Genomic DNA, 21,923 nt, shown 5'->3' with positions numbered 1-21,923 from the left:
GCGTACATTCTTTGAGGGTTCCATTTTCTCAATAAACGAAAGTCCTTTGAATGGTAATGAAAGATTCTGAACATATAGGGTGTATTGTTCAAAAAGATTAAAACTGTCAAATAGGAATTTCAAGAAAGATTTTTTTTTTCCTGAGGAAGATTCGCCCTGAGCTAACATCTCTTGCCAATCCTCTGTTTTGTATGTGGGTCGCCACCACAACATGGCCACTGACGAATGGTGTAGGTCTGCGTCCAGGAATCGAACCCAGGCTGCCAAAGCAGAGCACTCTGAACTTAACCACGAGGCCAGGGGCCAGCCCCAAGAAAGATTTTTTTAGAGGAAGATAACTCTAATTAAGTTGTCACTGGGCCAAAGACCATATTTCCCTATTTCCCTAAAGAGATAGGTTTTGGGCTTTGTTTTGAAAAATGACATAAACAAAGATAAAAGACAAATGACAAAACTGGAAAAAAAAAATCACATTTTAAAATAATTAATAATGGACTTTATAAGGAAGAGACTTGTCTCTTCGAATTTTTATTTTGGTCAAATAATTTTTTAAAAATATAAATATCAAATATATTTGACCTACAAATTTCAGTGGAGGGGCAAAAGTTTATTATTGATTTCTTGATGTATTTGTCACAGTGGTTTTAATAAATCGCAAGATATTTGCTAAAAATGTCTTGTTTCTTTCAGGGGCTACGCTAAGTATGAGACCAGCCCCCATTCCAATAGAGGACCCAGAATGGAGACAAACACCTCCCCCAGTCTCTGCCACATCTGGCACCTTCCGATTACGACGAGGGAGTCGATTTACCTGGAGAAAGGAGTGCCTAGCTGTCATGGAAAGGTACATGTCTCCTTTTCTTATGAGCAATTTCCCAAACTTAGGAAAGAGAGAAACTTTGGATAGATTTGGACAGTTTTCATTTCAAACAGGTAATTCGGGATCCAGGTTCTATCTCTAAAGGTATTTTGGAGTACTATAAATGCTATGTTATTGAAATAAGATGATCTTACCATTGAGAATTCATAAAACTGGAGTTAGCATCTATCAATATAATTTAATAGTGTCCTCAGTAATTTGAGAAACTTTAGAAGAATTTTTTTTGAGTTTAGATCTTTGTCTTGCATTTTGGAAAAACTCTGTGAAGTCCTACTTTCATCAAAAATATTGAATAATTGTATAGGAGGCCGCTGAGATTTAACTTTCTTTGATAAGGAGTATGGCCTAAATGAGCTTGGTCCCAAAGGTTAGAAATACTTGTTTTTGACTTTGATTTGGTAGTTTATCCTCTGACTCTAGCACCTATACCTGACCCATAGTAGGTACTTAGTACTTTTTAAACTTGAATTTGACCTTAGCTTCAATTTTCCCATCTGAAATGATTAATTAATTAAATTAAATTAATTAAAATGATTATGAAATGTTCAATATATTTAGGGTGGATCCTATAATAGAATTATCCTTTTAGTTTCCTACCTATAAGTAATGTTTACAGAATTTTATTTTGATGGAGAGTTTTACATGCAATAAGGTAATAATTTTCCATTAGAAAAGTACTTACTTCCTAAGATTAAATGTAGAGAAAAAGAATATGTTAGGCAGAGGTAAAAACAATTGAATTTTCATATTGCGTTTTCTCAGTAATTTAAATAATAGAAAAGAATGAAATTTAATGTTTAAAACTGGGTTTAACTTCTAAGCTGATATAGAATACATATTGACGTTGAGCTACCTTCACATTTTTTTTTTTTCAGTTATCTAATCTGACCAGTTGAATGGCATACTGGAAAGAGCATTTGACTCAAGAGTCAGAAGACCTGAAACCTGGTTTTGGCTTTGCCGTTAACCAGCTGTGTAACTTTGTTCAGGTCACAAACTCTGAGCTATAACTTCTTTATCTATAAAATGAAATTTTTTCAATAGCCAGTAGTGAATTAAATGTCATCTAGGACTTTTCCATCTCTCTTTCTCCCTATTCCCTGATTATTTCCCAGCTCATTAACATCACTACCTGAAAGAGGGAGATTTAAAATGCTGAAGTTCAGGCCCTGTTTTTGTTCTTGTGATCAAGTTGACGTTTGCTTAAGGAGGTTTGCTTAAGGAGAAGGTTGGATCCAATAGCCAAAATGAGACTAAAGGTTATCTATTGATGTCATCATCTTTCTTTCCTCACCCTACGCTTGAGTGGTTAAAGTGAAAGAGTAAGACTTTATTATCCTAGAGACCTCACATTTACAATCTGCTCTATTTTTCTCATCTAGAAATTTTGATTATTTTAAAAAATTTCTTCAGAACTTACCATGTAGTAGACGTGAATTTAAATAATATCTAATTTAAATTATTTGCAATATTGTATATTTTCCTCTGGGTAACAAAATAAGCTTTGATCAACTAGAAGGAAGTGCAGCTATGACATACAACTATCTACTGGGGCTTTGGGGGAAAAAATAAATAAAATTATAAAACAAAGAAAACCAAAATAAGCTTTGGTGTTAATTTCTAGTTGGTGTAAGTTCTAATTGTGCTACTGACTCAGCCATTTAATTTTTTCGTGAAGATACCAATATACATTTATCACATAATGTCAGTGTGAAGGATTAATTTAAAGTTGACAACATTAATAATGATAGGTGATATTCCTAACGCATCTGCAAAACTGAACCTTGAAGGCTTAGCGGCTCTTTTTATTTTTCTCCAAGGTAACAAGAACTAGCCACAGATTCGCACTGATTAAATTTCAGTTAAAAAGATATTGAGCACTTATCCTGAGTAATGTTCTCATTTAATCTTAATTTTCACTTTTTAACCTTAATATTAATTAATAAGTGTCTTTAATCCAGGAATTGGTTATCTTTGGCTTAATTTTATCTTACCTGGCACAATCAGTAAGAAAGTATGTGGTTTATTCCAATAGTTGCAAAAATGTAAAAAGCCTTTCAAAATATTTAATAGCAATGGTACAGAAGGTCACAATATGATTTCATTCTGTGAAAATGGAACTTTTTATTTTCTAACATGGAATATAAAATTCTCTAGCCTCGGAGCAATGCATGATGTTTTTTCCTAGACTGGGTGAATAAATACATATGCATAGACTGTAAAGCCAGCAAAGGACTACCCTTACTCAAATATATTAGTATAAATCAAAAATTATTCCATTCTTCACACCATACACAAGATAAATTTCAAGTGACTCAAAAAAGTGAATCCATATAAATAATAGAAGAAAACATGGGTAATTCCTCCGTATCTTAGAAATGGTGAAATTTTTCCCAACTATAACTCAAAATCTGAAACAATAAGGGAAAGGATTGATAAATTTGATTATGTAGGGGAGGAAGACGTATCCTCTACCCACTCTGGGTCCTTCTCGCTGGGCTATGAATTAAACTGACATGAGATAGAATAACAGGAGAAAATCAAACAAAGCTTTATAACATGTCTACATGGGAGACACTCAGGAAAACTGAGCAACTCGCCAAAATGGCAGAGGCTCTCATCTTAAATACCATCTTCAGCTAAAGACAAAGGCGGATGTTGTGGGGGGGGGTGGTTTGGGACTTCAAAGGGGAGGAAAGCAATTCACATGGAAATGGAAAAGCAAATGTTTGATAAACAGAACTTTGATAAGAATGGGCTTAGCAAGGACCCTCCCAGTCTATTGATACCCAGAGTTATCTGTGGTGATGGCCTGTTCTGGGGACAGGCCTTCTATCTTAAATTTCTTTTAGGCAGTCAGTTGGGGGGAGGCCAGAGTTTTTTTCAGAGTCTTTTGTTCGTGAACATAATCAAGGCAAAGAGACATATTTTGAGGTGGCCAATTCTGATTCCTTACAATTACATAAATTAAAAGAAAAACTTTGGGAAGAAAAAATTGTGAGCAAAGTAAAAAAAAAAAAAAGAAAAATTGGAAAAAATATTTGCCACTTATTATTATCCCTGATATATAAAGAACTTTTAAAAGAGAGAGAAGACCAACAACTCTATAGAAAAATGGACTAAAGAGATCAGCAGAAAAACAAATGCAAATAGTTCTTGAACATATGAAAAGATGTTCAATTTAACTCATAGTAAGAGAAATTCAAATTAAAATTACACTGAGATACCATTCTTCTCCTATCACGTTGGCAAAAATCCAAAAGTTCCACAACATTTTCTTTTGATTGAGCTACTGAGAAATGAGCTTGTGAGAATGCAAAATGAAACCATTTCTATGGAGAGGAATTTGACAATATCAAGGAAAATTACCCATGGGTTTGCCCTTTGACTCAACATTCTCACATCTAGAAAATTATCCCAAAGATATACGGGCAAAATATGAAAAGACAGCAGCACTGTTTGTAGTAATATCAAAATACTGAAGACAACCTATATGTCTATTGGTAGTGAACTGGCTGAATAAATTATAGTACATCCATACTGTGGATGTTCAGGCTCACACATTGGAGTGCTATACAGCTGAAAAAAGGAATGAATTTTCATTTTCACAGAATGAAAATCATACTGTGACCTTCTGGACTATTGCTATTAAATATCTTGAAAAAATTTTTTGCATTTTTGCAACTTTTGGAATGAATACTTCTCTATATACAGTGATGTCCAGGATATAATGTTTTAAAAAAAGGCAGTGTCAATTGTATATAGTAGGCTATAATTTATGTATTTATATATTTGCTTATAATTTGTTTTAAAATAAAGGAATAAACCATAAAATAAATAAATAGTTATCAGTAGGAGAAGAGAAAAAAACAGATTGGAGGAGACAAGGATGGAAACTAGGTTTATCTGAATATACATACCTTGTTTTGACATTGTAACCATGTAAATATTTTACATAATTATAAAACAAAATTAAATTGAAATGGGAGAGGGGGAATGTGATCCTTAAAAAATAGCTAAAATGAAACAAACAAACCTAATGTGTATAAGTTGGTGACTTAAAAACTCAGGAACAATATCAAATAACTTTACAGCGCAGTATTTTGACTATGCTTCCCTGGTTGGGATACTGCTTAGGAATAAAAAGAACTACAAAAAAAAAAACTTACACTATTTTTACTAATTTTGGTAATATTAATATTGTTTTCAGGTACTATTTTTATTTGTATAGATACAGATGTAGGTATAGATTTAAAAAAGTAATCATATTAATGTTATTAGGAACCAAGGTTTTCAGGGTAAAAGAAATACAAACGTAAAATCAAAAGACTTAAGTAAAACACCATGATCTTGTGTATGTGTATACATAAAGATAGAAATTTATCTTGAATTTATTCTTTTAATAACAACCTTACTGAGATACAATTCACCTATTCAAAGTGTACAGTTCAGTGCTTTTTAGTATATTTACAATTATGCAATCATCACAATCAATTTTAGAACTTTCTCTTTAGCTCCAAAACAACCCTCATACACTGTAGCAGTTACTCCTTTTTTCTCTCATCCCCCTCCAACCCTACATATCCATTGATCTGTTTCCTCTATATATTGATTTTCCTGTTCTGGACATTTCATATGAATGGATTCGTGCAATATGTGGCCTTTTGTGACTCACTTCTTTCACTTAGCATAATGTTTTCAAGGTCCATCCATGTTGTAGCATATAGTGGTATTTCATTCCTTTTTATCGCCAAATAATATTCCATTGTATGGCTATGCCATATTTTATTTATTCATTCATCAGTTGATAGACATTTGAGGTTGTTTCCACTTTTTAGCTAGTATGAATAGTGCTGCCATGAACAAAATTTGTGTGCTAGTGGAATTGCTGGGTCCTATGGTAACTATGTTCAACCTTCTGAGGAACTGCCAGACTGTTTTCCAGAGCAGATGTACCGTTTTACATTCCACTCAGCACTGTATGATGGTTCCGGTTTCTCACCAACACTGTTGTTATTTGTCTCCTAGAGTGAAGTAGAATCTCATTGTGGTTTTGATTTGCATTTCCCTGACTAATGATGTTGAGCATCTTTTCATATACTTATTGGCTATTTGTATATCTTCCTTGGAGAAATGTCTGTTCACATCCTTTGCCCATTTTTTAAACTGGGTTGTCTTTTTATATTGAGTTTTAAGATTCTTTATGTATTCTAGGTACAAGTCTCTTATCAGATATGTGATTTCTAAATATTTTCTCCCATTCTGTGGGTAGTCTTTTCACATTCTTTTTTTGAGTGTGGGGGTTTTTGGTTTTTTGCTGTGAAAGATTTGCTTTGGCTAACATCTGTTGCCAATCTTCCTCTCTGTTTTTTTTCCTTCCTCAAAGCCCCAGTACATAGTTGTATATTCTAGTTGTAAGTCCTTCTAGTTCTTCTATGTGAGCCGCTGCCACAGCATGGCTATGGTAGACAAGTGGTATAGTTCTGTGCCTGGGAACCAAACCCAGGCCGCTAAAGTGGAGCGTGCTGGACTTTAACCATTAGGCCATCAGGGCTGGCTCTGTTTTCACATTCTTGATGATGACCTTTGGAGCACACAAGTTTAATTTTGATGAAGTTCATTTTATTTTTTCTGTCTGTTGTTTGGGCCTTTATTGTCTTATCTAAGAAGGCTGTGCCTAAATCAAAGTCACCAAGATTTACTCTTGTGTTTTTTCTAAGAGTTTTATACTTTTAACTCTTACATTTAGGTGTTTGATACATTTTGAGTCAATTTTTGTCTATGATGTGAGATAGGGACCCAGCATCATTCTTTTGCATATGGTTATCTAGTTATCCTAGCACTGTTGAAAAAAACCATTCTTTTCCCATTGATTAATCTTGGCACCCTCATTAAAAATCAATTGACTATATGAAAAGATATCCCATGCACATGGATTAGAAGAAAAACACAGTTAAAATGTCCATACTACCTAAAGCAATCTACAGATTCAATGCAATCCCAATCAGAATCTCAATGACATTCTTCACAGAAATAGAACAAAGAATCCTAAAATCCATATGGGGCAACAAAAGACTCTGAATAGCTAAAGCAATCCTGAGAAAAATGAGCAAAGCTGGAGGCATCACAATCCCTGACTTCAAAATATACTACAAAGCTATAAGAATCAACACAGCATGGTACTAGTACAAAAACAGATATACAGATCAATGGAACAGAATTGAAAGTCCAGAAATAAAACCACACATACATGCACAGCTAATCTTCAACAAAGGAGCTAAGAACATAGAATGAAGAAAGGAAAGTCTCTTCAATAAATGGTGCTGGGAAAACTGGACAACCACATGCAAAGGAATGAAAGTAGACCATTATCTTTCACCATACACAAAAATTACCTCAAGATGGATCAAAGACTTGAAGGTAAGACCTGAAACTATAAAACTCCTAGAAGAAAATATAGGCAGAACACTCTTTGACATCAGACAAAGTGGGATCTTTTCGAATCCCATGTCTGCTCAGACAAGAGAAACAAAAGAAAAAATAAACAAGTGGGACTTCAGACTAAAGAGCTTCTACAAGGCAAATGAAACCAGGATCAAAATGAAAAGACAGCCCCCCAACTGGGAGAACATATTTGCATATTATATATCCAACAAGGAGTTACTCTTCATAATATGTAAAGAACTCACACACCTGAACAATGAAAAAACAAAAAACCCGATCAAAAAATGGGCAGAGGATATGAACAGACATTTTTCCAAGGCAGATACACAGATGGCCAATAGGCACATGAAAAGATGTTCAGCATCACTAATCATCAGGGAAATGCAAATCAAAACTACACTAAGATATCACCTTACACCTGTGAGAGTGGCTATAATCACCAAGTCAAAAAATAACTAGTGTTGGAGAGGATGTGGAGAAAAGGGAACCCTCATTCACTGCTGGTGGGAATGCAAACTGGTGCAGCCTGTATGGAAAACAGTATGGAGATTTCTCAAAAGATTAAAAATAGAAATACCTTATGGTCCAGCTGTCCCACTTCTAAGTATTTCCCCAAAGAACTTGAAATCAACAATCAAAAGAGGCATATGAGCCCCTATGTTCATTGCAGCGTTATTCACTATAGCCAAGAAGTGGAAGCAACCCAAGTGTCCATCGACAGATGACTGGATAAAGAAGATGTGGTATACATGTATACAATGGAATACTACTCAGCCATAAAAAAAGACAAAATCGTCCCATTTGCAACGACATGGATGGACCTTGAGGGTATTATGTTAAGCGAAATAAGCCAGACAGAGAAAGACAAACACTGTATGACTTCACTCATATGTGGAACATAAACTAACACAGGGACAGAGAGAACAGTTTGGTGGTCACCAGGGGGATGGGAGTTGGGGGGTGGGCACAAGGGGTGAAGGAGCGCATTTATATGGTAACTGACAAATAATAATGTATAACTGAAATCTCACAATGTTATAAACTATTATGACATCAGTGAAAAAAAAACAAAGGAGAAAAAAAAAACAAGACAAGCGAGAAGGCAATAGCTAATCCTGGGAGAGGAAGGATCAATAACTAATTGGTCTGGATTTGGAAAGGAAGGGACAACAAGAAATTTTATTTCCGTCTCTTGTCTGGGCACTACAGATAGTGATCCAGGAGAGATGTCATTTATAAAAATTCTCACCCAAAGTCAGCATTTGCCAGTTCTCCCAGGATTCTATCTGCAGGATCCAAGTCGAGTTTAAAGTAGTGAGTGTAGCTCTGGTGTCCTTCAGAATTTGGCAAGGTTTTTCAGTAATTTTAATTGTAGTTTCTCTTGGCTATTTAAGGAAATAATGTAGTAGTTCACCAGAAAACCCCTCACAGTCCTTTCAACTTTGGGAAGGACCTAGATGGGGGCCTTCCTTTGAAGGTAGATATGGGGGTGACTGAGAGGCCATTAACTTGGTGAACTTTTGTTTATGTCATGTAGTTTTATTTAAGGTATGTCATATCTTTAATTTCTCATTAACTTTTTGGAATGAAACTTTCAATGAAGGTATTTTTGAAATTTTGAAGAAGAAAAAACATCAATTGACTGTAAATGTGAGGGTGCATTTCTGGACTCTTGGTTCTATTCTGTTGATCTATGTCTATCCTTATGACATACCACACTGTCATGATTACTGTCGCATTGTAATAGAAATCTGGAGGCATAAATTCTCCACTTTCTTCTTTTTCAAGATTGTTTTAGCTATTCTGGATCCCTTACATTTCCCTGTGAATTTTGGAAGTATCAGCTTGTCAATTTCTGCTAAGAAGCCAGCTATAATTTCAATGGGAAAATCCTATAATCTTGAATTTGAAATAAATAATATGAATTTGTTATATTTTCTCTTGGAAAAAAAAAGGAGGGGGAGTTGGACTTACCAGCTCTACCCACTCAAAAGTCCTATGGGTAATGATCAACCTAGTAGAAATCAGCATGCCTGGGGGCCCAGGTTGTGGTCTTAAGTACCATTAGCACTCCTTGGAGAAATTTCTGATTCCAGGTGTAGGGCGGGAAATAATACATGATGAGACTGGACATCTTGTAAAGGCGTTACAGACGAGTGATATCAAAAGGACTCAGAGGCTAACTTGAAGAGGCTCTCACTGTCCAAAGAAGGGGACAATTTGAACATCAGTAATAATACCAATTGTAATAGAGTGAAGCACATCAAACTTACTAAAAATCCGTGTGTAATAATGATACTAAAAAAAATTATTGGTCACACCTGGAGAGTGTTAGAGAACCAACTAAATATTTGAAAGTGGTAAAAGGAAGAACTGAGCATTTAATCTGCCTTTCACATATGAACATTATCTCTGATTAACCAAAAAGTTTTTCTCTGTTGGAGGATTCCAGCTAATAAATGAAAAAATAATAATATAATTAGAATATCATCACTTTGCAAACTCCTAGTGAAATAATGGATCTGACAATGATCATTAATAGCTGCCAACATCCCCAAAAGACAGATAACCAAGCATTATGTACCTCTTGAAGGATGTACACACCACCACCTGTAGAGTATTCTTTTCCAACAAAATTGAAGCTGAATCAAATCAAGCCTCTAGATCCAGCTCCAAGTTTATGGGAAGTATGGAACAAAAGTTCTGTTAAACAGTGCCATGGAGATTCAAGTCAACAAAATCCATGATGTGAGAGACTCTAAGAATAATAATCCAGTTTCTTTAAGTGTTTAAAAAAATCTATTAGAAAATTAAGGAGATTTGAACACTGACTGGATAAATGATGATTCTTGTTTCAGTTATGATAATGGTTACTTATATGTAAATAGTGCTTACATTTACAAAAATTAGAATTCTTGTCTTTTATAAATATTTACTGAAATGCACAATAATATGGTGAAGTGATATGCCATCTGGGATTTACTTCAAAATAACAGAAGGCGGAAAGGCAGGGGCAAGGGTGTGGATAAAATAAGAGTGGTATCAGTAAGTCGATCATTTCTGTAGCTTGGTGATGTTTACCCTGGGGGTTCATGATACAGTTCTCTGTACTTTTGTATATGTATTGTCTGTGCGTTAAAGGAGGATCTAAATTTTGGATCAAATCACATGGAACTATGAGAAATGAAAAATCTTCATATATCACAAAAACTTAACTACACGATGTTATCTAATAATAACATTTACTTAACGAATATTTGAGTGTCACTGTAGTAGGCCCGAACAATACAATGGTGAACATAAATATTTCCTGCCCTCTTAGATTTTATAATCAGGTTGGAGAGACAGACATTAGTCAAATAATCACAGAAATCAAAGTATCATTGCAACTGTGACATATGGTGCCGTGAGATCTTATAATAGAGGATGTGCTAAGATTTAATTAGGTCAAAAGGAGAGGGGGAAATGTTGCAGGTAGAGAGGAGAGCTTTAGTCATCTAGAACTGTGCTGTCTGATACGGTAGCTACATGTGGCTATTTAAATTTAAATTATTTAAAATTAAATAAAATTTAAAATGCAGTTTCTCAGTCCCACTAGCCACTTTTCAACTGCCCAGTCGTCATGTATGGCTGCTGACTAGTTGTGGACGTCACAGATATGGAACATTTCTATCATCACACAAAATTTTATTGGACAGCTCTGATACAGAACAACTGTATCTCATCCCCAATAGAAAAAATAATGGTTATATTTGCCACGTAATGACTTGTTTTTGTTTTCTCTTTACTCAAAATCTTAAGGCAAATACAAATATAAATTTAAAACCAAACCTAAATCCACTGAAATATTTTAGAAGATTTCCTATATGACCATGACAGAAACAGATAAATATTTCACTAATTCACATATCAAAATTATTATGCTTCTGTAGCCATCTAGCCATGCTTTTGAAAGTACAAGATTTAATAATTCAGCATTTAAAATGATTGGTCTTTTTTCTCTAATTAGCATTCATTCATTCATCTGTTCATCAAACATGTATTTTTACACACTGCATTTGGTGGATATGTCACTTGAGTCTCTTAATTTGTAACACTTCCTTACACACACACACACTTTTTCATGCTGTTTATTTGTTGATGAGACCAAGGTATTTGTCCTATTGAATTTCCTACATTTTAGAATTGGCCGATTACGTCCTCAGAGTATCTAACGTGACCCTGTATTTTCTGTAGACTGGTAGTTAGATCAAGCATTCTGATTAGATTCTGGTTCAGTTCTTTTGGCACGTAGCTGGTGCCTTGTTCTTCCTATTACATCATATATGGAGGCACATAATGTCTGATGGTCCCATTATTAGTAGCAGTAAGATTAATCAGTGGATTTAGTGCTATTATCCTGATGAACTTCTTAGAAAGTTCCCCATCTACCAAATAGTTTTAGGGCAGTGATACTTAACCTTGACTGCGTGTTAGGATCACATAGGAGCTTTTCAAAATATAAATAAGACTTTACCCATAACCAGCTAAAATCATAATCTCTGGGTGTGGGGCCTAGGCAGAGCTATATTTGAAAAGTTCCCAAGTGGTTCTAAAGTGCAGCCAGAATTTGAGAACCACTGTTTTGTCATCCATTGATGATTTTTCCTAGTCACTTTTTTCATAAGGGGTTGCAAAATGGTTGCATTCCAATTTTTTTGTTTCTTCTGTATTAATCAGCTGAAGTTTTTTTATAAAGAACTGTTCTTCACCAACTCGTTAGTTACCATGAAATATATTCCCTCACAAACTTAGGTGGGGGAGCAGGGCACTAGCATATAATCAATTATAGAACTGAGGAATAAATGCTATTATGAAGATGGATGTGGCAGAACAGGGTTTTTCATCAGGGTCATGTCTACTTTGATTATGCAGAACTTAGTCATACTATGCATGCTATGATTACTAAGTTTTTGTTGTTAGGGCCCTTGAATTGATTCCAACTCCTAGCGACCTTCTGTACAGCGGAGCTGAACCCTGCCCGGTCTTTTTGTGCCATCCTCTCATCTTCCAGCGCTATATCAGACAATGCTCCACTGCTATTCATAGAGTTTTCATGGCCAATTTTTTGGAAGTGGGCGGCCAGGTCCTTCTTCCTAGTGTTTTAGCCTGGAAGCTCTGCTGAAACCTGTCCCCATGGGTGACCCTGCTGGTATTTGAATACTGGTGGAATAGCTTTCAGCATCACAGCAACATGCAGGACGAGTGGTGTGGTTCCCTGACTGGGAAATGAAACCCCAGCTGCAGCAGTGAGAGCGCCAAATCTTAACCACTAGACCACCAGCTCTGGCTCATTAAATAAGTACCATGCTTAATTATACCATAGCTTTGGCGTTCAGGCTTTATCATAAAGGAGATTATACCTGATCACATTGGTCTGTTAGATAATATTAGCGGGAGTATGGAAATGGGCAAGAAATCAGCCAATCAAGAATGTATTTGAACACATACAAGATGCCTAGAGCCAAGGGGAAATAAATGTAAGTTGTAGTATCTGCCCTCATAAATCTTTTTTTTTTTAAAGATTTTATTTATTTATTTATTTTCCCCCCAAAGCCCCAGTAGATAGCTGCATGTCATAGCTGCACATTCTTCTAGTTGCTGTAGGACGCGGCCTCAGCATGGCCAGAGAAGCGGTACGTCGGTGCGTGCCTGGGATCCGAACCCGGGCCGCCAGCAGCGGAGCGTGTGCACTTAACTGCCAAGCCATGGGGCCGGCCCTGCCCTCGTAAATCTTAAGGCAGTAATAGCTTACATCTGAGTACAATTTTACAGTTTGTATATAATTATTGATCTTATTGATAATTATTCCATATGATTGATCTTATTTAATCTTGACAATTCTGTACTATAGATATTTTATTGTTTACAGTTTATATAGAAGAGCCTCAGAGAAAGGAAGTGACTAACTCATATGTAAATGGATTGGTGGAGGGATAGATAGAGGCCAACTAAGAGGCTGTTAGAGTAATCTATGTATGAGTGATGAGGGCCCGAACTATAATGTCAAAGCAAAGGGAAGGAAAATGGATAGAAGGTAATAGGTATCAGAAAAAATTTGAAGAAAAAAACCTAACCTAGTTACAGATTCAACATAGAGATGACAGCGCAGAAAGTGTAAAAGAGAGCTTGGCAATGGTGATGCTCAAAGAGCATTCATCTGGGAGACAGTGCTTGTACCATTAGAAATTGTAATCAAATTAGGCAAATCATTCACCATCTCTTAACCCCACTTGCCATATTTATAAAAAGAAGAGTTAAGTATTATGATACAGTAAAAAGTAGATGAGCTGCAGAGTCATACAAACTTAACGGTTTAGTCCCAGCTTCACCTTATGTTAGTCTTTGGGAATTTTGGTTTTCTGTAAAATGGAGATGGTTGTTATGAAAAGGGTTATGAGAGTTATGTGAGATAATATATGTAAAGCACATAGTAGAATGTCTTCCTTATAACCTGTGTTGAACAATGTTCTTTTTCCTTCTAACTTCCTTCCACTTAGAGCTTTGACTGTGAAGTCACTTCGAGATTTCTGTTAGGAGATTTTTAGCGGCACTAGAAATGGAGATTTAGGAGTCATTAATATATTAGGTACAGTTAAAGCCATGAGTATGAATGAACCCTTGTTAAATCTATCTCTTCTGTTTCTGCATTTTTGCTTATGCTGTATTTGCATTTTTGCAGCGAAATATTGCTAGAGAAAAACTTAAAACCTTGCTGACTGATTTCGTTTTAAATTCATGACCATAAACCTCAAGTGAGTCTTTAATTCTACCAGACAATCACACTATACCTTCCTGGTTCATTCTTTCCCACTCTCCTAAACAATTATTTCACACTTTGTTCTCTCTGCAAACTCCACATCCTCATTCTCATGATGACCTTGCTCCCTGTTTAAATGAGGAAAGTGAAGCCCCAGAGGAGAATTCCACAAACAACCCACCTGCTAGCACATAACACACACGTACTCTGCTTTCCTGCCTTTTACCACCTCCAGAGCACTTCAGTAATATTCCCTAGTGCATATCTTAGTGCCTGGCTTACAGTGGATACTCATTTTATATATTTTTTTCCCTAATTTTTTTCTAATTTATTTATTTTTTCTGAGGAAGATTCACCCTAAGCTAACGCCTGTCGCCAATCTTCCTCTTTTTGGTTGAGGAAGATTCACCCTGAGCTAACATCTGTTGCCAGTCTTCCTCTGTTTTGTATGTGGGTTACCACCACAGCATGGCCACTGGAGAGTGGTGTAGGTCCACACCCGGGAACCAAACCCAGGCCACCAAAATAGAGAACATCGAACATAACCACTAGGCCACTGGGCCGGCCCCTATGTATTTTTTTATTTTTCCCTTATTTGGCCTTTTCTACTTCTCTGATCTCAGTGCATTGTCTATACCACATATTTGACTTTTGAAATATCCAGTTGCAGAAACATTTGTTGTCACAAAGGACAATGTTGTATGGTTCCATTTATATGAAATATCCAGAGTAGGCAAATCTATAGAGACAGAAAGTAGATATGTGGTTGCCTAGGGCTGGGGAGGATAAAGGTATTGTGTGTGAGGGGCGGGGGAGAAGGCTAAGGAGTGTTGGGTTTCTTTTGGAGTGATGAAAATTTCTAAAATTGATTGTGATGATGCTCACACAACTCTATGAATATACTAAAAGCTATTGTATTGTAGACTTTAAATGGGTGAATTTTTTGGTATGTGAATTATATCTTAATGAAGCTATTTTAAAGAAGAAACATTTATTCAGTGCACTATTAGGAGCTTTACATGTATTTATCCTCCACATTTAATCTTCACTGCAGTCCTGGTTTCTCCTTTTTCTGGTGAAGCAATCAAGGCTCTAAGAGGTTGAATAGTTTCCCAGAGCCACAAACCTAATAAGTATCCCAGCCACATTGTAGACCCTTAGACAATGCTAACCATAGATTTGAGTTCTCTTTATTAACTAAAAGGAATGTTATTTTTACTTGGGTGTACACTGATTGTTTTAATATACGGACTTGGCCTTTGTTAACTCTGAAGTCTGATGCCACTAGATTAACGTGTGTTGCAACCTTCCATTTGCTTAAGAGCATATGGAGATTGTAACAGGGGAAAGATGAAACAAGAATGACAAAATGGTTGATAATTGTTGAAACTGGATGATAGGTACGCAGGGATTCATGGGTTTATTGTACTTGTGTAGGTTTGAAATCTTCCATAATTAAAAAGATTTTTGTTGTTATTGTTTAAAGAGGACCTGACTAGATTTTAATGGATAAAACAGAATTAGATAATTGACTAATATTTATTTATTCAGTCATTTATTTATAGAGTATCTGCTATGTGCTAGCACTGAGCTAGGCTTACCTTAAGTAGTTTACATATTCACAAGGGGAAAAAACATCTGTATGTCTGAAATATCTGCATGTGTAAATAATGTAAGACTCAAATGTGACTTTTATTTAGCAAACCTAACTGTCCCTTTCTTCATTCATTCTGCAAAGTACTTACTAGGTATTAGGCAAAGTGTTGGGATGGAGCGAATAGTTACATTTTAGGGTGAAAGGAGTAAAAGGGATGATGAACCTGGTAGACCTGAAAAGTCTTTAGAGTTTATGATCAGAAGTTTTAGAGGCTTTATGGCCTAGGAACAAGGCTTCTAATATACTCTTTCCTTTTTAACCTTTCAGTGATTTGGGCTGGATATTCTTTTAGCTTTGGAAACAGGTGTGTCTCTGGAGTGTTAGGATATATAAGTGGGACACAAAAGAGTGAGACCTGGCTATTGCACCTATTCTGGTCTCGGGGGAGAAAGATAAAAGAAATCTTCGAATCTCCTTATATAGGTTTTTCAGCCCCATTAAACAAGATAGAAAGAGAAGCAACAACTTGGAAAAGGCTTTGACTAGATACAGGAATAAATTTAAGAGTACATAGCTGTGATAGGTAGAAGCAATAGAATATAATGGTTAAGAGTACCAGCTTTGGAGCCAGATTTATATATATAGATTACTTATTGCTATTTTTCATCAGAGTAGCTGAATGATGAGTCTGTGTCTGGGTGTGTAACAGGAAAATATAGGTAAAATTAGTACCTACCTCTGTGTGTGTTTATAATTAAAACCACTGCATGTTTTTTTCTGGAAACAATACACCTGTAATATGTTTTTTGTTCCTCTTAGATTCTTTTTATGTTCGTCTTCAGTGAGCAATATAAAACAAAATCAGTATTAAAGCTCAGAACCCTCAAAACTATAAGGAAAACGTTTTTTGTTGTTTTTTTAACCTTTGTCAATCTCCAAAACAACTTTAAAAATTTAACCCAAAATATTCTCCCCAACAGGCAATCAGTATTAAAAATTTCAGCTTGAGAGTGTCTCTTCCCCCCAAATTTAAGCATCTAAAAATAGTTTCTTAGGATAAAAGTGCCTCTTCCTAAATAAAAATAGCATCACAAACCACAATACTATAACAAACCAAAATTAAATCATAGCTCTAAATTTGGTGTCGCTGCTGTTAACTTGACATGTCTGAATATATTATCTGAATTAGAGACATGGGTCTAGTACACAAATGCATTCTATATAAGTGTATTATACATCCTGGGAGAATTAGCATAGAAGAGACAAATTGGTTTGTAAAGTGTGTTTCTAGAATGTTGCTTGAGGTTTCTGTAATTTAATTCTCTTGGTATTTACTGCATCTTGGAATTCTTCCCAGGACAGTTTATTAGTATTTGGATTTGGGTTTCAGTCTCTTTCCTTTCTCCTTTATACTTTTAATTTTTTCAGTGAATACTTGAAGGTTAAGACGACCAATAGTTCCAGAAACTAAATTCTATATTTAACTGCAGACTGGGTGTGGTTCAAACAACTGCAGTGCAAGCTTGCTAATGTTTTGCCAGTCATCAAAACCCTGACCTGAAGGGAACATTCCTTTTCCTAATATTCTGACTCTGAAATATGCTAAATTATGATGATATGATGATACATGGTATATACACTTTTGTATGTGTAAATAAAGTAGAGACAAAAGAGTCACATAGGTTCAAACTTGAAGTGGCTCTGGAAGACCTGTTTCTTCTATGTTCTTTTATAGTAATCTCCAAATGATATTAACCTGCCCTATTTTCCTGGCACTGCTTCCCATTATTCTTTTATTACCTTTAATTACCACTGTGTGATTTAAAAAACTTTTACACAGAAGTCTTCTCCACTTCAGCGCCCATTTCATGAAGCCACATTTTAATTTTTTTCTTAGTTTGCTTTATATGGTTTAAGACTTTCTTAATTAATTACCGTAAAAAACAGAGAAATAACTGTTCACCTAGTAAGATTTCTCCCTTTTTTTAAAAACCACTCTATCTCTTGAAGAGAATCCTGTTACTTAGTAAAATGGAAAAACAATCACCTCTTTCTTCCTTAGCAGTATCCTTCTGTATTATTTTGTGTAATATCTCAATATTATTTGGTATTATTCAAACTATAAAGAAATACATGGACCCTGCTCTCATTTCAGGACGATTACACCTAACCAGAGCAAAACTGGAGCAGAAATGCTTATAAATGCTTTCATAATATTGCTTTTCTGAGATTGAGACCTACCCAGATGTTTCTTTGAATGACAGCTTGTGTCATGTGAACGATAAAACGACTGATTTGCCTTCATTCTACAAAAATATATAAATTGTATCTGCTGACCACTGATTCAGTTTAACCAGCATTTAAGCTAAGAACCTTGCTTTGATTTTTGATTTCATTTACCTATGTTGGGTCACCTTTGCTGCTAAACATTATCACCTAGTTCAAAGTTTGTTTTTTAGACCAAGAACCTATAGTTAATTAACGAAGAGTTTAGTTAATTTGGCTAAACTCACAGAAAATGAGATTAAGTTGCTCATTTTTAATACATAGCCGTGAGAACCATAGAATATGATTTTTTTAAAAAGCTTATTTGTTGAACTTCTCAACCTTTTCTCTTTATCTTCTTTAATTTTTATTTGATAAACATTTATTGAGTGTCTGCTATGTGCTAAGCTGTGTGCTAAGAATGGGGTGGAAAGATGAATAAACAAAAGTCCTTGGGGCCGGCCTGGTGGCGCAAGCGGTTAAGTGCGCACGCTCCGCCGCTGCTGCGCCCTGGGGTTCGCCGGTTCGGATCTCGGGCGCGCACCAACATACTGCTTGGCAAGCCATGCTGTGGCGGCATCCCATATAAAGCAGAGGAAGATGGGCACGGATGTTAGCCAAGGGCCAGTCTTCCTCAGCAAAAAAATAGGAGGATTGGCAGATGTTAGTACAGGGCTGATCTTCCTCACAAAAAACAAAAACAAAAACAAAAAGTCCTTACTGCATTTAACTGAATTTCTTCTTGTCTCTGTTTCTTTATTCATCTCTTATTTCTCCCAGTCCCTCTTAATCTTCCTTCTTCCCTCCTGAACTCCTTTCTGTATCTTTCTCTTCCTCACTTTCTCTTCTTTAGTTTGCTAGAAAAACTATCCATTTATTTCTTCTTCCCTCTCATACTTTTTTTTTTTTTTAATAATTTTATTTATTTGTTTTTCCCCCAAAGCCCCAGCAGATAGTTGTATGTCATAGCTGCACATCCTTCTAGTTGCTGTATGTGGGACGTGGCCTCAGCATGGCCGGAGAAGCGGTGCGTGGGTGCACGCCCGGGATCCGAACCCAGGCCGCCAGCAGCGGAGCACGCACTCTTAACCACTAAGCCATGGGGCCGGCCCTCACGCTTTCTTTTTTTAAGAACACCTCCTACCCTTCCATCTCTGTTCTTCTTAGTTACTTCTTAGTTGATCATAATGTAAACTGAAGTGTATGAGTTAGTATTTCTTATACTTATTGAGTAAAGTATTGTACTTTTATTTCATTTAAAAAGCAAGTTGGTCAATATATATTTTTCAAAGAATTAGTAAATGTTATATAATTTCCAAGAGTCCTTCAAGTTCTCAAAATTGTATTGCTCTATGATTCTAAATAATTTCTTATTTTTTGTGGAGCCTCTGTTCCCTCTTAGACTCAGTGACTTTTGATAGGGAAATACTTCCTACTCTAGAATTAAATCTTTGGAAAATAATTGGTGTTTAGCATAACAGCGTGAACAGACTGCCTTCAAAAAACAAAATCACCTCCCTGATAACTAGCAAATAGACTGCCTTCAAAAAACAAAATCACCTCCGTGATAACTAAGTTCTATCAGAAGACCAGTTATCTAGGACTATATTTATGTATATCCACATAATCTATCTCAGTACCTTGTTTGGCAATCAACTTGTATTCTGGTCCCTCAATTTCTATGTTTAAATATTACAGTAATGAAATACCTTAAGGGTATACAACTTGAAAATGCAAAGAAATCATTGTTCACCTACCTTTTATAGTCTAGGTAGTGAGAATTGCTTCCTTATAAAATGAGAAAACTAAAAATGTTCTCACTGCTTATATTTGCTTCTCCTATTTTTCATTTTATCTCTAAGAGTAAGACTTCATTTAGTACTTAACAGTTGCAAAGAAACTTACATCTCATTTTCATCTTTGTTATGTTGCTGCTAAATGGAATGGACTAGCTGAAGAAAATATCGTCTTCACTTCTAAGATCCAGGAAGCTATGTGTCTGACCAAGATAGTGATTTTGTTTCGATAGGAAGTTCAGTGAATTTTTTTTTCAAATTCTTGACATTTAACTATGGTAGCTTTTTAGTAAGTGGCTAAGTCAATAATGATGAATCTATTAAGTGGAATGTCAAGGTAAAATGACAGATGTGGCCTATGTAAATTCGAAGAAAAATATGAATGAAATGTTAAGCAATGGAAGAAAAATTGCATTATTACAATAATGTAAAAAGTTATAAACGTACCAAGGTAAAGGATTGGGAGAGGTAATAAAACTTCTAAATAAATGGTTTGCCCTAAATGTTTGCACATTTTTATGTTACTATTTGTCTTTTTGTTTGTGAGAATATAGTGGTTAAGAACACAGATTTTTGAGTTAGAAAGACTGGGGTTCCAGTCCCGACTGTCTTACTCACCAACTATATATATTCTTGCTATAAAATGAATATAATAATCATACCTATTCTATAGGAGTGCTGTGATTTAGTACTAAATGACAATGCATGTAAAGCACTAAGCATGGTACATGACACAAAGTAGGCGTTTTAAATGTACCTCTCTTCCTACTAAATAGTACAAAAATGTTAAACAAATAAGAACTTTCAAAAAGAATTCTGGGTTTCTTCAAATGGGTATTTTCTGAAGAGTTACCATTTTCTGTATTCCTAAGCCTCATCCAGTAAAAGTCTATTTAGCATTTCTTTACTCAAAAGAAAGTCATTCATCACCTGTGTGGCAAACACTATACCGAGTGCTGAAGCATATTTAAAGATAAGGTTTTACCCCAACAGATCTCAGTCTAGTGGAGGAGTCAGGTTAAAAAAATGCACAGAAGAGGTAGGTACCAAGTGCTGTAGGACACAGAGGAGAGTGGTGTGAGGAAAGGCAACCCTGAGGTGATATCTGAGCTGGGTCCTGTAGAGCAGTTATGCTTTTGATGGGTTGGGAACAGGAAGAAAGGCATTCTTGGCAATGGAAGCAGTATATGCAAAGACACAGAGGCATGAAAAAGTAGGTAACTGGAGTGTATAGTCAGGCAGGCAGAAAATGAGGCTGGGGAAATGGGTTGCATCCAGATTGTGGAAAACCCTTGTATTGCCACAGTTGCAATGTCTTTCTTTCTCAAAGCATTCATATTTGCCTTCATGCCAAAGTACGGTTGTCCTAATAATTGAAAAAAAAAAATCTCTTAATACATTTTCTAGGTTTGTGCTACTTTCCTCCTACATAAAAAGCATCGATAAGAGCTCTTTTATGACAGGGACTCAAATTATTTTGGGGGTGGGGTGGATTTTGTGCCTAATATTTGTGAAACATTCTGGGAATTAAAAAATTGAAACTGTTTTGAAAAATCTTCTCATCCTTCCTTTTTAAAGACAAGAGGCTAAATAATATTTCCTTTTCTATGTGTTCAAGGAAATATGTTGAAATTCTAGCCATTTTCAATATTTAAAAAAAAAATCTTTTGATCTATTTTTTTCCCTGCTGACTTGTATTATAAAGGTAGATTATTATAAATTATAAAATCCAGTTTTCCTGCTGACTGCTGTTAATAGCAGTGCATTGTTAGGAAGAAATTTGAGCCGTGTCTTTAGTAGAATGAATTATTTCACCATCTATTAAGTAAATTTTACCTGGTACTTCAGTGATGTAGTTTATGTGCTCCTTCCTAGGGTTTAGTTATACTCAGCTGGCCCATAGGCTAGCACGGTGCTATGCGTCAAGTCTGACATCAATATGTGTTGCTTGAACTTGATTGAATTGAATATTTAAGAAGACCCTACAACATTAACAAAATCAGAAAATGCTATCCCCGTCTCCCCTGCCAGACATATTAGACTCACAGTGGGGGGTAGAGTAATAATTTTCTAATTTCGTTAAAGTTGTAAGACCTTAAGTTCAATTCAATGATAAGTAATAGTTTGATGATTTAAAGGGAT

The 21,923-nt window shown here is 35.5% G+C and overlaps 1 protein-coding gene across 9 annotated transcripts in view; it reads left to right on the top strand.

Annotated features, from left to right (window-relative positions):
* HMBOX1 (homeobox containing 1) overlaps positions 1-21,923 on the top strand; it is a 111,992-nt gene that overhangs the window by 61,501 nt on the left and 28,568 nt on the right. For all 9 annotated transcript variants that reach the window (XM_058550424.1, XM_058550420.1, XM_058550422.1 and 6 more), the window contains exon 6: positions 691-844. In XM_058550424.1, the coding sequence (XP_058406407.1) occupies positions 691-844 (154 nt within the window). The remainder of the gene's footprint in view (positions 1-690; positions 845-21,923) is intronic.

This window comes from Diceros bicornis, chromosome 11, assembly GCF_020826845.1.
Source record: "Diceros bicornis minor isolate mBicDic1 chromosome 11, mDicBic1.mat.cur, whole genome shotgun sequence".
Taxonomy (NCBI): domain Eukaryota; kingdom Metazoa; phylum Chordata; class Mammalia; order Perissodactyla; family Rhinocerotidae; genus Diceros; species Diceros bicornis.
This window is presented reverse-complemented; position numbering and strand designations above follow the sequence as displayed.